The following is a 16,218-nucleotide window of genomic DNA, read 5'->3' as shown; positions in this document are numbered from 1 at the left end:
AGTCTGCTGCATTCCACCATGTGAACACAGTGGATCGCGCCTGGTGAACTGGAGGGAGGGCGGAGTGGGGGGGGGGGGGGGGGGGGGGCTGGAGGAGGGAGAGGAGATAAAAATGCGACTGCTCCTGGGAAGAGAGGAAGTAGGAGGTTTTGTCCCGACAGCAGCGATATTATGCATACTTTTGACAATAAATAAAATCAGAATTTGTTCTTACTTGCTTGCCTGGGTAAATAAAGGTTAAATAAATGTAAACTTTTTTTTTCATTTTAATTCCAATATCGGCCGATAATCTCATACATCTCTAGTTTAAATCCATGCCACTCATTCCAGTTACCCAGCGTCTCTGCCATTCCCGGAAGCAGTAAGAGTTTCCCCCTCCAGCCAGCTAACCAACCAACAACATGTTAGGAGTCAATTAGCCCAGTTTAAGATTAGCCAGGGTGAAGTGACTGCTTGACTGCCTGGTACTCAGAAAGTCATAACATTAAGCTGATTCACAGGTCTCAAGTGATCGTTGTGGGTTTATGCCCTTAGCTGGTTGGTTGATGAAAGGGATTTAGGAACAGAAGGGAGAGGGTTGTTGCCAGTAGACCTCAACACTCCTACTCAGAGAGCCCAAACCGGAAGTAAACCACTACCTTTTATTTTTCCGTAACATATTTGATAAATAATATACTATTATTGCCCCCCCCCCCCATATTATTTGAGTCTTTTCTAAATAAGAACAGATGAACGCGTGCAGCCTCGTTTAATCATTGTGTCCACGGAGACCATGAACACAGTAATAAAGATATCGTTTCCTTACACAGAAAAGACATAGCACTATAGTCTGTTTACTTTTCTGATAACTACATCACTGCATAACTCATAAATGTTCTGTTTACTTTTCTGATAACTACATCACTGCATAACTCATAAATGTTCAGACCAGCTTGATTTTTTGTTATTAGTGATGCACCCAATTCAACATTATAGCCGCATTTCTTTCAAACTAATTTGGTTACAGTTGTCTCGATAGTAGTTACATCACATGCATGTGATTGTGAATATCATCTTGTAGTTGGTTACATCACATTCATGTGGACGTAATTACATTTCCTCCACTCTGTCCGCTCATGGAGCATCATGTCCATACAATAGTATCGGTTAGGGCTGTACCGAATAGTTGGAAGCTTCATTCATTAACATAATGGCCGCCAACAACGAGTTAACTCGTTATAGCCCGCCAATCTAATTCTGCCAACAACGAGTATACTCGTTATTATGATAGTTATTTATTTTATTCGCTATTTCCATTCATAATTCATCCTGCTATGCTGTAGGACTGTGTGCCACTCTGTCTGAGACCGTAACTAGGGATGATCCGATCGGGGGCCAATCACGTGATTTTCAGAAGATCGGGACACAAAAAAAAAAAAAAATTATTCAACAAACATGACCATGTTCACGTCTTAAAACTCATACTGAGGCCGTAGTTTTAGTTTTGGTTTTAAATTGCATATCATCATTCATTTATTTATTGTCACATGGAGCAGAAGAATTTTGCCAAAACAAACTCATTTCCTTTGATTTAATTATACATCAAATGATTTATGTCAAGGATGAGGGACATCCACTATTTGCAGAACTTGCAGTCACCTGATTTTTACAGACGATGGCGCCATTGCTCATGAAGCAGCAGGTTGGAGGCGGAGTTTTTAGATTACTCCGGTTGCAATGCCTCGCTTGAATGAAGTTAACTTTTCACCTGGATAACCTCAACATTCAGGGTGATTGTAATGTGAGAAATTGGGATATTTTTTATTTATTTAAAATAAATTGATCGGATCGGGAAAGATCGGTATCGGTAGATACTCAAAATCATATGATCATTATTTGGACAGTAAAGAAAGAGAATAGACCACATCGTATGTATTGTTAAGACCCTCTACTAACCATATCAAAAGACAAAATGGTTAGAGGTAGAAAGACGACAGAGAAAATAACTACGGCAACTTCAACGGCGCAGGACGTAACAAAACGAGGAAGACACGTCCTAACCGTCGCTGGTTCTGAGCCGACGGCGACAAGCTCCGAGGAGGAGAAGGAAGAGGACAATTTACCGGGATCATCGATTACGGTCCCCGAAAGAGAGTTAATAGAGACCAACATAACAGAAGGTACAGAATCAAGCTCCGTGAAAGCGAGAGCAGCCAGATATATGGATTCCAACGTCACTGCATATATGCCGCCAACTGAAGAAAGCAGTACTACCACTCCACTCGACTTCAACACCACCACTCCACCCGACTTCAACTCTCTGACTATCCTGATAAAAGAACTGATGGTCGCTGATAAAGAACAGATGGTAGCTTTCAAAGCACACGTTGAACACATCGATACTAAATTCGAACAGGTTATGAGAGCGATCGCCGATCAGTCCTTGCGAATCACGACAGTGGAGAACACGGTGAAAGAAATTACACATGCAGTCAAGGCGAACGAAGGTAGCATGACAGAGATGGGAGAAGATATGGAAAAAGTGAAAGAAGAACTCCGGAGAGAAATAAAAGAGCTTAAAAAAGAAGCGATGGAGAGGCAACTAGAAACCCAACGTTACCACAGGCGGAATAACATCCGCATTGTGGGGCTTGATGAAGCAGTGAACTGCGAAGATACCAACTTTCCAATAGTGTTATCAACGATTTTGGATAACACCGATCCAAACAAAGTGCCAGAAGTGGAACAAGTTTACAGAATCGGTTCCCAGGGGCAAAGTATCAACGGGCCGAGAGTCATCATTGTCACTCTGCGGAAAACTACAACAAGGGATGACATCATCAAATATGCTCGCAACCAACGTGGGAAGCTGAAGTATGGTGATAAACCAATATTTATCTACGAAGATTTGAGCAAAGAGGCCATCATCCGACGTCTACCATACAAAGATGTGATGCAAAAGCTGTACAAAGCCGGCTACAAGCCAAGGCTATCATATCCGGCGCTGTTATCATTCTTGGGCAATAACGGCCGCAGGTCAGGTCCATATACACCTATTGAAGCTGAGGATTTCCTGAATCAAAATGGAGCAAATAACCCAAAGCATGACAAATGCCGGAAACAGTTAAGCCTCTCTCTCAATATATACCAGTGTTGGAATGACTTTATTGTGTTCATCAATAAAGTCATTCCACCAGTGTTGGAATGACTTTGTTGTGTTCATCAAAGTAGCAAACGATATGCAAGCCATCTATAACAAAGTGTACTGTGTATAATACGATTCATAATACATTATAATTTCAGTCTCTGGTCTCTGAGGGGACAAATAAATATCATTGCAAAAAGATCTATCTGGAATATTCTGGGTTTATCGCTCAAATGCCCTGGGTCTCTTAGATCATTCTGGAAAGTAAAAAAGTCTAGGCACTAGTATATTCTACAACCTTCTAGAATATAAGGCACCATGACAACGAAGCATACAACTCTAACAATAACATTCGGTGTGTATACACATAGCAGATAATAAAATTAAATGAAGTTCAATCAGTCCTTAATAATACTTTAAAAATTAACCACACATAAACGTATGAACACAGCAAGGTTATTCTAACAATTTAATTAATCACTCCATTAAAGGCACATTGAAGCGCTAAAAGGCGCTGCTTTTCTATCTTATCTAATCAGTTAAATCGGTTCTAGTGGCTTCTCCACGTTGATAATTATTTATCTCTTATTCCTTATCTATATCTTTCCATTGATTTTTATTTTATTTAATTTTTTCTTCTCATTACTCTATATTTTTTAAATATATTTTAACTTACATTGTTCTTTTCCAATGTTCTTCACATTAAGGTGTCAATATTACTCTATATTTTTTAAATATATTTTAACTTACATTATTCTTTTCCAATGTTCTTCACATTAAGGTGTCAATATTGCTCTACAATCTTTTCCTTTTTTTTCCCCACACGTTAGTGGAGGGTTCAAAGGAATATGTCGATAAAAGTTTATTCTCTTTTTTTATTTTATTTTTTATTTTTATTTTTATGTTATTTATCACAATACTTCATTACAGTAAGGGAAGGTGCAAGACCAAAAGCGACATTCTATTGCAATAGAATGGAAATGTTAGATCCTATGGCAATTAGCATAGGAAAATTAGGATTACAATGCTCAGTTTGGGCAATCCGGTGGACCATGGGAGAAAGTCAATCGCGGAGGATGTGTTCTTGGAACACAGGCATGTTCGACTTTCTGGGTGAGGGGAAAATAGGGGATTTTTATTTGTATATATATATGTTTTAAGCTCAGCTCTCAACGGGACCTCATTAATTGGATGTACATCTATTGTAGCTTCATACTCCAGAAGCATTACCAAAAACTACACGAAAACATGCATAGACTATGGCTAGTTTGAATATAATGGTATGGAACACCGGTGGGATAAACAAACAACACAAGCGCAAAAGCGTGCTCACACTGATGAAAAAAGAACATGTGGACGTGGCTCTATTAAGCGAAACGCACATTTTAGAGGGAGACATAAATACGTTAGCGGATAACATATACCATAATATTAGTCACTCTTCTTTTGCTACGAGAACTAGAGGGGTAGCCATAGTCGTCAGACGCAAATTAAATATCGAATTGAAAGGGGTATGGTCGGATGCTGAGGGGCGCATAACTATAGCTAGGATTATACACAATAACAGGAAAATTGCATTGGCAGCGGTATATGCCCCGAATTTGTACGAAGTGGGTTTCTTCACTTCACTAACAGGAGAAATGTTAAACCATCCCGAGTACTCATATATAATAGGTGCGGATTTTAATGCCATTTGGAACCCAAGGATGGACAAAACTTACCTTTCCTTCTCCAGCGAACAAAAGAATTCATCTAAAGCATTAAAAGATTGGTCGAAATCAACAGGAGTAACTGATTTATGGCGTTCACTTAACCCCATGACCCGCAAGTACTCCTGTCGTTCGGCGAGACACAACACACTATCCAGAATTGATTACGTCTTTGCATCCCCGAGAATATTTGATAAATATGAAGTGGAAATGACACCCAATGCGCTATCAGATCACTGCTACTTAATCCTGAAAGCAACATTTGGTACACTATCTGCCCGGGCCCCAAGATGGCGTTTTAATTCGATGCTGCTTAACAACAAGGAATTCATTACACAAATTAAAGAAGCTCTCACAGTATTCCTACGGGATAATGCTAACTCGGTGCAAGATCCCAGAATATTATGGATGTCGGTAAAGAATATGATCAAGGATTTCTCGGATAGATTTACCTCCATATTGCGCAAAAATCAAAACACAAAACTGTCTGAAATGGAAACGCTTTACTCAACGCTTTTTAATTCTTTAAAATACAACAACTCTACTAGACTAGATAACCAAGTTAACATTCTAAAGACAGATCAAAGCAATGTACAGACAAAAATCGGAATTGCAAATACGCAGCACAAGACAACAGCAGTACTTCCAAGGTTCTAAACCTAGTCACCTATTAGCCATGCGACTAAGAATTAATGCAAAATTTGCAGATATAACTGCCATTAGGAAACAACAAGCTCTAGTAACAGAACCCAAAATAATAAACGATACATTCAAAGAATTCTACTCCGATTTATATAACTCAGAAACGACCTTTGATCAAGACAAATTAGACACATATCTTAATCAAATTACTCTCCCTAAACTTACGGAGGAAGACGCTAAACAGTTAGAAGTACCGATCACATTAGAAGAACTCAAGAAGGCCATATCCGGAATGAAAAACGGCAAAGCTCCGGGAATTGACGGTATCCCATCAGAAATGTACATTTCTTGCTGGGACATATTTGGACCCTTATTACTAAATATGATCTTATACTCAGTCAAAGAGGGAAGCTTCATTGAACACCAAAATACCGCACTCATTTCAGTTCTTCACAAAAAAGACAAAGACCCCACTGAGTGCGGTAGTTACCGTCCTTTAAGCCTCCTCGGAACCGATGTCAAACTGTACTCTAAGATATTAGCCATCAGATTGCAAAAGCATATGACGTCTTTAGTTCATCCGGACCAAACAGGCTTCATAAAAGGTCGCCTGATCAATGATAACATAAGGCGAATACTGCACGTACTAGATACTGACAAAGAGGACATCACACCTAAGGCGATACTATCCCTGGATGCTATGAAAGCATTTGACAGGTTGGAATGGTCGTTTCTATGGGCAGTATTGGAAAGGATGGGGTTAGGAAAAGGTTTCATTGATATGATTAAAGTACTATACAAGGACCCATCGGCCAGGATTACAACAGGCACATTCATCTCCGATATCTTTCCGGTATCACGCTCAGCCAGACAAGGTTGCCCTCTTAGTCCCGGACTATTCGATCTATCATTAGAACCTTTAGCACAATTTATAAGACAATCCCAACACATAGAACCAATAGTAATCAAGGGCACACATCATAAAATTAGTTTATATGCGGACGACGTAATATTGTTCATGCAAAACCCCAACAACACATTGCCGCTTATACTCAAGTTGATAGAGAACTTTGGTGATTTATCGGGATTTAAAATAAATTGGCCTAAGTCGGCTTTTCTTCCTCTTAACACCAGTGCAAAAAAAGAGACAACCCTCCCAGGTGCGATACCCATGGTCAAACATTTCAGATGCTTGGGTGTGGAAATATTTCCCACCATAAGACAAACGGTGAAGCACAATTACACAAAAATACAGAACAAAATCAAAGACGACCTGGACAGGGGGCAAAACTTAAAAACTCAGTACAGGCAAGGGTATCAATAGTTAAGATGGATGTATTACCAAGAATCAATTTCTTCAGCTCAATGCTTCCGTTACCTCCTCCAGAGGGCTACTGGAAAAGATTACAAACCTCCACATACAAATTTATTTGGAATAACAAACCACCTCGCATAAAAAGATCCACCGCACAGAGAAATAAAGCAGACGGTGGCATGGCAGTCCCAGATTTTTTACAATATTTTAATGCCTTCACATTAAGACCATTGAAGAAGATATGGTTTGACCCCGAGGCTTTGGTATCTTGGAGAAAATTAGAAGAAAACATAGTAGCCCCACAGAGATTGAAAGACATAGCATACACTAAACTTTCAATCAAGCATTGTGAGCGAGAATTTGGCCCAATAATTACCCATGCAATCAGGACATGGCGGGAAACACAAAGGAAATTTCCTAACCCTCAAGTATGGCATAATCACACTCCCATATTCAATAACAATGCTCTCTTAATGGGAAAACGACCTATAAGATTCCCTATATGGGAAGAGAAAGGCATACACTCATTAGGGGATATTTTTAATAACAAGGGCCTCTGTAGTTATGTCGAAATATGCATAAAGTTTAACCTCACCGAGTCCACATGGCTTTTTTACATAGAGTTACGACTTTGTATGAGATCTCACGGTGTTCCATTACTCATACCAATTGAACACCACAGATACCACAAATTTTTCTATGAAAGAGATACATTGGGAGGTTTTGTATCAGGTTTTTATTATCAATTACTAACGTCCTCGTATGAAACCCTTCAACTAGACAATGTCTGGAGGAGGGATATACCAGACCTGGAAAATGACTTTGATTGGCAAGGAGCCTGGGCAAATGTCCGACTTACATCAAGGAACCCGGATCATCAACAAATCAATCTGAACTATATTCACAGGACATACTTGACTCCTATAAGGCTGTGCAAAATGGGGCTTATACAAGACTCCAAATGCTCCCAATGTACAAATGGGGACGAAGGAACATTTATGCACATGTATTGGGACTGCCCACCAGTTAAGGCATTCTGGAAAGATGTGTCCCAACAATTATCAATACTCGTATTTTGGAATATACCTGTACACCCCGCGGTATTGCTATTGAATGATGTTTTTGAGTTTGCAGTGAATCCACAACTAAAAAGATTGGTTTTATCGGGTATCACAGTAGCTAAAAAACTGATCGCATCACGTTGGTTTCAACCGGAAAAAATGTGCCGGAAAGTGTGGTTTCTTACATATCTTGATGTGATATATCAAGAAATATCTACAGCAAGAATTCTGGGGCTCAATGAATCCAAAATGTCAATGTGGTTAGAAGTGGTGGAGAGAATAAAAGCTAGCCTATAATGGTAGTGTCTGGTTAGGAGTGAGGGATAATGGAGGTACTATCCAAGAGGGGGTCCGGGAGGGGGGGGTTTGAGCTGGAGCATATGTGTGTAGGGTTTTAGAAAATAGGTATTAGGGGTATATTATATACTAACATTTATATAATTGTAACTTCGCTGGATATACACTGTATACGGTTAAAATGTTATTATTGACTATTTTTGTTTTATCCTGTTTCTGTACTTGCATATATTTTAACCACCTTTACTGAAAGTTTCATTATACAATGTGTGTTGAGTACTGACTTTTAATAAGTTTTGTTTTGCAATAATAAAAAAAAAAAATAAAAAAAAAAAAATCATATGATCGGGATCGGATCGGGAGCAAAAAAATTGATCGGGACATCCCTAACCGCAACGGTCCGATACCGCCGCCTAACACCTTGCGGCCGCTATTGTACTCCATTTGAAACTATGTAGTTTGTTTTCTGGGCCGAGCTGCAGTTTGCAGGCGGGGTCTAAACACTCAAGCAAGACAATCGCTTATAGGGATGGCAGCGACGAGGGTCCCCACCCCCCGTTAATTTTCTTTGGTGATAACGTTGGACACACGATCGCGATCAGTATTTGGAATGGCAATCAGATAATTGGATTATTCTTTTTGCAGTACATCATAGACAAGGTAAGGAGGACTATATATTAGGGGTGGACGGTATGGTCTAAAATTTATATCACGGTATAATTTGAAGCATAGGCGGTAACGGTATATATCACGGTATCATCGTTTTTGATAAACATTTTTTTTTTAATTTTATATAATTTTTTTTTTTTTTTTTTTTATAAAATATATATATTATATAATTAGACTTGTACTGGTATTATCTGCGAGACATCGCCACCACGCAACAAGCTCCACTGTCTGTGTACTACGGCCAGGATTCTCCGGAGCTGCACCTGGACCTATACTCTAGTAGCCTCGAGCAGAGCTACGGCCAGGATTCTCCGGCGCTGCACCTGGACCCTATTGTATTTGTATTATAACGTTAGCAAGCCCTCAGCTCGAATACGCATCGAATCAGTGTTATAAGACATTGATATCATGAGCTATCTGTAGCTACTGCATATATAACGTTAATACAACGCCTCAGTGAATTATTTAGTTCAATGGGACATTTCGTTTTGAACGGTGAACTAATTTGCGTTAACGTGAGCTAACAGGTAGCATACACGTCTCTAGTACTAGACTTTGTGGAGCGTTTGTTGATGTCAGGAGCTATCGGTAGCTGGCCGACTAGATACCGTTCGGTTAGACAATGCCCCATCATGTATTAAACTAAAAGTGAATAGTTGACTGGGTCATTTAGTAACGGTAGCTAAGCTAACGTTAGCTCAGGGAGACGCCGACAGCTCCCGTGTCCCGTCCCACTAGACTACTAGACCCGTGTTTACATGCGTGCGGTAGGGGCTGGCACGCCCACTGCGCGAAGCCTCCTAAATAACTTTTTCCAGTTCGCACATATCTATTATCTATGACTAATTCTATCTATTTTTAGGGGCAAATGCGAGTGAAATAGTCGCGCTGTGGTTACATGACGTCATTGCTATTTTAGAGCTGCACTACCGGTTACACGGTATACTCAAAATCCATACCGTAGAGCAAATTCATACCGTTTATACCGTATACCGTTTATACCGTCCACCCCTACTATATATTATCAATCTTGCGTTGATCCGATAATTTTTTTCCCCACGATCGCATCATGCGTCTGTGGTGTGTGTGGGCCGTGTCCCGTTGGTTGCGATCAAAGCACGGAGGGCCGGCTTTCTCTCCCCCCCCCCCCCCACCCCCCCCCCCCCCCCCCCCCCCCACCCCCCCTTCATGCATCGATGATTAAGCATAATACCGATAATCTAGTGTTAATTTCAGGATGATTATTGATCCAGGCGAGGAGTGGCACGATTTATAGTGGAATGCAGTAAAGCGCTGTTTGGCGGAGCTTCCTGGGATTACACAGACTCACTCTAGAACTATGCTCATATTCACCACGGTATAAAACGGAAATGTATGGATGAAGAAATTATCTATTTTTTGCATGTTGACCGGAAGAAACTCACTGACAATCGACGTTATTAGATCCATAGCTATAATATTTAATGTATTTTTAGCACTACAAACACCGGCATCTACCCCCATTGCATTACAGCGCTGGCACAAACGGCCATACGCCCACAGCAACCTCTGGCGTCCAATGTGTTAACGTCGACTTACGAATTCTAAATCAACATTAGAATTCATTTTATTATAATTTCTTTTTTGTGTCATCTATTCATGTTTAAACCATGGGGTTTTTCTTCAGTTGCAGATAAAGATTAGGCTACACTAATATTATACTATTATAGTATAACTCATCATAAAAATAAAACATTTATGTAGCCGATCTGCATCCGCTCGGCGCTCCATCAAGACGTCACTATCACTTTCGTACCAACCGTGCCCTTACTGGATTATTTGTTGACTAAACTGACTAGTTATATTCATTAAAGAAAGTTGATTTAATAAAAAAAATACTCTTTAATCAGATTAATCACTTTATTCAAATTGAGGATTTAGTTTGAAGATTTCTTTTTTAAATGTGTGATTATGTCATAAAATATGACTACAGACATTCAAAGCTTCATTCGAAAACTTCACTAGAAGCGGTGAATGTCAAAAATAAATAAAAATGACATTCGGTACAACCCTAGTATCGGTATATGAACGCTATGCAAAGTGGGTGACATATTGTTGGCACAATTTGGCATTACACAAACTACTGTTTTTAGATGGTGCAGCTAGCAGTATTCCAATGCAATAAACCTTTGCGGTAACGGTAAGCGTGTACTATCCATTCTCCATAGCTTCCAGCATTGTCTTCCTGCAACAACTCGCAGGATTTCAGTGAGTTTCTGGTTCAGTGGCACAAACTGCGGCTATAATGTTGAATGTTGAACAAACTAGCACTTTTGGTGGATATATTTGGTGGTAACCAAATAAAAATAAATCGAGCGCCCTCAAAAACCAGTTCAGTTGAAATGACGAGTACTCGGTACCATCCCTACTCTTAAGAACATGTTCCTGGTGTTTGATTGTTTGTGTCTAATCCTTTGGTCTGGTCATTTTCTCCCTGTAGGCTGTACCTGGATCAGGAGGTAGCCCTGTCAGAGGACACAGTTCATAAGTACAGCGATGTGGCCCTGTCCAGAATCAACAAGCGCCTCGGTGACCTGAGGCGCCTCTTCCTGGTGGAGGACCTGGTCGACTCCATCAAGGTGAGAAGAGAGGATGGTACACTGGTTAACAAACCACTAGTCATATCTTCTAAACCCTTATGACTGCTCGGATACATCGGTTCAGGGCAGCGAGGCATCTCTGTTCTACATTGCAGCCTCATACTGCATCTCAAGGATGGGTATTTTGTGTAGAAGGTGAGGATAAAGGATTTGAGACCAGCTTTCCCTGTTACTTTCCATGTACAGTCGGGGGCGGTAAGTCGGGTGTCTTAGCTGTCTCTCGGTGGAGCTGCCTTTTACAGCACTGCAGCTGTTGTAGGCTATGAGGTTACTACATGCCTGCTGTCAACACCTCGCTGGCCAGGGTCTGCACTGCACTGTCTCTCCACCTGACGCCCAGAGCTATAGATAAGGTTTGGCCATTGATGTTTTTACTGGCATCTATGTTGGCTCCACAATTCTGCCTCATGGCTATTAACACTTTCAGAGCCAGCAGGGGGCGCACGATTTAGTGCTTGAATGCCCACCATCCACTTCAATGTTAGCGTTAATAAAGCCTAATCTATGTTTTAAATTATGGCTGTGTCTAATCTGCCCGTCGCTTATCAATGACTCGTTTTCCAGTCAACATTGTCGAAGCGGGTTGTTTTTTTATCGGTTCATTTCAGTTTGATAGCATTTTGAAAAGCCCTCATTTTCAAGGAAAATATAAATATTCCATGATCGCCCTTTTCTGGAATATTCTAGAATACACAAACGTCATTTTTCGGCCTATTTATTAATCGTTTTCAAATAAAGGGTAGATTATCGATAGTATATGTGTACGTATGCACGCTATATAGGCGATCTGAAAAATCGATTCTCTCAAAGCGATCGCGCATACACAGACCGATCACACATAGGGCAAACGCTGAGATCTCAGCGAATACAACTCTGATTATCCCAAGAATTGATTCCTTACCTCAGATCAGATTTTCTCCAAAAAGATCATTCCAATTCCTGATTGCCATTCCAAAAATCTATCTTCGCTTTTATTGATCCAACGCTACATACTGTACACATGTATTCCACGCTGTTCTGAGGCTCCACAATGAATCCGATCGGCTCCGATCGGCTTCATGCCTGAAGTAAAATGTGGATTCCGGATTTTTCTTTTCTCATCAACTTTCATTGAGTCCATTCCAAAAGGGTGCATTACCATCTGGGAGATGATAGGGGGCGGTTTTTTCACATCTCAGCTCCTACAGGGGCTGCATACCAACGGGGGACTCTGTTGATGAAATATGAATTCAGACCGCTAATAAAAAAATAACACGCTAATTGTCGTGGTGGGCATTCAGGCATTGGGCTGATAAACGTGTTATCACGTGGTGGGCACTGAAAGTGTTAAGTAAGTAACTTGCGACTCTTAACACTTTGAGAGCCCACCACGTGATAACACGTGTTATCAGCCCAATGCCTGAATGCCCACCACGACAATTGGCGTGTTATTTTTTTATTGGCGATCTGAATTCATATTTCATCAACCGAGTCTCTCGTTGGGAAACCAGCCCCACCAGGAGCTCAGATGTGGAAAAAAGCGCCCCCTATCGTCTCCCAGGTGGTAATGCACCCTTTTGGAATGGACTCACTGAAAATGGATGAGAAAAGAGAAATCCGGAATCCACATTTTACTTCTCAGGCATATACCCTGAGCCGATTGCAGTCATTCTGGTCACTCAGAACAGCGTGGAATGTGTTTCGAGCACCCAGCGTTGGATCAATAAAAGCGATAGATTTTTGGAATGCCGATCAGGAATTGGAATGATTTTTTTTGAGAAAATCTGATCTGAGGTAAGGAATCTATTTTACAAGTCTTGGGATAATCAGAGTTGTATTCGCTGAGCTCTCAGCCTTCGCCCTGTGTGTGTGTGTGTGGGGGCGATGGCTTTGAGGAAATCAGAGAATTGATTTTTCAGATCGCCTATATAGCGTGCATACGTACACATATACTATCGATAATCTAGCGTTTATTTGAAAACGATTCGAAAAATTACAAAGTTTGTGTATTCTAGAATATTCCAGTACAGGGCGTTTATTATGGAATCTTTTTATTTTCCTTAAACGAGGGCTTTTCAAAATGTTATAAAACTGAAATGATCCGATAAAAAAACAATCCGCTTCGACAATGTTGACTGGAAAATGAGTCATTGAGCGACGGGCAGATTAGACACATAGCCATAATTTAAAACATAGATTAGGCGTTATTAACGCTAACATTGAAGTGGATGATGGGCATTCAAGCACTAAATCGTGTGCCCCCTGCTGGCACTGAAAGTGTTAAGCCAATAGAGGCATTGCACAGAATGTTTTTGTTCCGTCTTCCAACATGGCTGCCTGTAACATAGCAACCATTGTTTTGTACATGGCAATGGAAGAGACAGCAGTTGCTATGATCAAAACAACGGTTGCTGTGTGTTTATATATGATAATTATATCAACAAAACATAATCATTTGTCTTATTACTGGATTTTGTAAACGAGTCACAGATCACTAATATCATGCTTTTCCAGTGTTTTGCCTACTCTACCACTGCACAGGTTACCAATGGTTACAGGCAGCCATACTGGAAGAAAGAACTACACAAATATTCCATGCAAGGCCTTTATTGATATTTGGTGTGTTTGACAGCTTGGTACGGTGACGTTACAGAGGGCATAGAGAAACTCAGGAAATTACATTGAGTGTGGCTCCCAAGTTTCATAGTAGCCTCGTCATTGAGTGAAATTTATTTATCTAAATATGTCAAATCCAAGCTGACGGCACTGTGGAAGTAGTTATATTTGGTTCATGATGGCTATTGGTGGTGATTTTAATTGTTTCCCAGTCATTGTTTATGCTTGTAGGATAATTTTTAGATTTGAGCTCAATATTTTTTATTTTAGGAGAGGCCATTGACTATATTCACATGGCAGCCATTTCGCTCTTAGGTCATCTTCGTGTTGGGATTCTTTTCCCCTCAGGGTGGAAAGGAATTCCCACCTGAGCATTGACATAAAAGCTAAATGGCCGCCATGTGAATATGGTCAATTGATTTATGACTGCAACACTTGTAATACATATCTACTTTTTGCGCAATGCGCACACTTGGAAGACGTCCCAACTAATAAATTCAGTGCAATGCATTGTTGAGGCCGGTGACGGGACATTAATGATATTGGTGTTGCTTTCATTGAATCAGCCTGGAATGGGCTGGTTAATGGTGAGGAATCGACACGGCCAGGCGGTAGCTGTGACACGGTGAAAGCAGAATGACGTGTTGAAGTCTATGCGTTATAAACATGTACAAAATGAAGGAACCTAATCATGTCATTTCTTTCTCCTCCATCTTCTCTCCAGTTTGCTGTGCTTATGTGGATCCTCACCTATGTTGGTGCCTTCTTCAATGGACTCACTATACTTATCCTGAGTAAGAGACTGCTATGTAGCTTGAAGGAACAATCCAGATTTATAGTAAAGTCTCTTTAAGTCATAAAAGGTCAAGGTCTGAAAGATATATATTTCACATCAGACATATTCTACAGCGCTATATAAATGCAATTAATTATTATTATTACAGATATAGACATTGATGGTGAAAGGTTTCAGTTATGTAATGTTGCTGGTATGATACATGACTAGCAACAGATCATGTCACTGTCTATTTTTGCCGAGAACCACTTGGGACTAACAAAAACAAGGTTATGTACATAAAATACAAAATTACAGTAGCAATAGTATACAAGGACAACAATAAATAAGGGAGAGAGAAGAAAGGGGGAGAAGGAGGGGGCCTAGGGGAGGAAGTCAGCCGGTGCAACAGTCGGTTATGAACAGTCAGTTATGATTTGTTGCATATTTTGTTTAAAAGCAGTGAGCGATGTGAGTTTAAGGGTTTTTTGTAATGTGTTCCAGTCGGATGCAGCAGCAAATCGAAAGTGTAATGCACGTGGAGCCCCCCCCCCCCCCCTTGCTGAACCGATTTGATTTCAATGTCATAAACAATTAAAAATGCTAATAGCAGTAGCTCTACCATATTACCACCAGTTAAACTAGTTTTAAAGAGAAGAATACTGAGACAGTGGGAAGAAAACAAGAGAAGAATCAATCTAGGCAGTTTTACATTTAACTGAACTTCAAATTTTGTATTCTGTATTGTGCTTGTTACACCCTCACATGACACTGTACATCTTGTAACATAAATACATGACCTAAATCTTGTAACATAAATGCATGAGTCAAACGCATCTCAAGTTCTCATCATGCCCCTCTTTCTCTTCAGGTCTGGTTGGAGCGTTCAGCCTCCCCATTGTCTATGAGAAACACCAGGTGCGCTGTTCACACGGACATATACATTTCACTGACGTCCACCAATACGCTACATGTTCATAAATAATAATGTACTTAAAATGTTTTGCCTATTTGTGTTTTTTAGGTACAAGTTGACCATTACGTGGGACTAGTGAACAACCAGATCAAAGATATCGTTGAAAAGTAAGTCTATACAAACAAACATTTTAATGGAACAACCCCCCCCCCATGTGAATTAACTGGCTGTTACGTTTGCTTGAAGGTGAACCTATGTTGACGGGGGCATTAATGCACTTGAAATATCTTCATAGTGGCTTTAGAGTGAAATTGGGAGAGGAAAAACTGCCATTTGATTTCTTCCTTTGTTACAATATCTCTTTTAACCTGTTGTGTTGTAGAATGAATAGAAGTGATATTGAAGTTGTGTATTGGGTGCTGATTTGTAACATTTAACATGTACTTTTGTTTTATAAACTCTACGTTAGGTGTGTA

General features: G+C 40.2%; 1 protein-coding gene across 1 annotated transcript in view; it reads left to right on the top strand.

Moving 5' to 3' along the window:
- The window catches only part of rtn4b (reticulon 4b), a 58,635-nt gene that overhangs the window by 40,978 nt on the left and 1,439 nt on the right, over nucleotides 1-16,218 (top strand). The window contains exons 5-8 of the mRNA XM_084321140.1: nucleotides 11,297-11,435; nucleotides 14,776-14,845; nucleotides 15,698-15,744; nucleotides 15,851-15,909. Of these exons, the coding sequence (XP_084177266.1) occupies nucleotides 11,297-11,435; nucleotides 14,776-14,845; nucleotides 15,698-15,744; nucleotides 15,851-15,909 (315 nt within the window). The remainder of the gene's footprint in view (nucleotides 1-11,296; nucleotides 11,436-14,775; nucleotides 14,846-15,697; nucleotides 15,745-15,850; nucleotides 15,910-16,218) is intronic.

This window comes from Notolepis coatsorum, assembly GCF_963971535.1.
Source record: "Notolepis coatsorum genome assembly, chromosome: 9".
NCBI classification, from domain to species: Eukaryota; Metazoa; Chordata; class Actinopteri; order Aulopiformes; family Paralepididae; genus Notolepis; species Notolepis coatsorum.
Note: the sequence above shows the minus strand (reverse complement) of the source record. Positions and strands in the feature narration are given on the sequence as shown.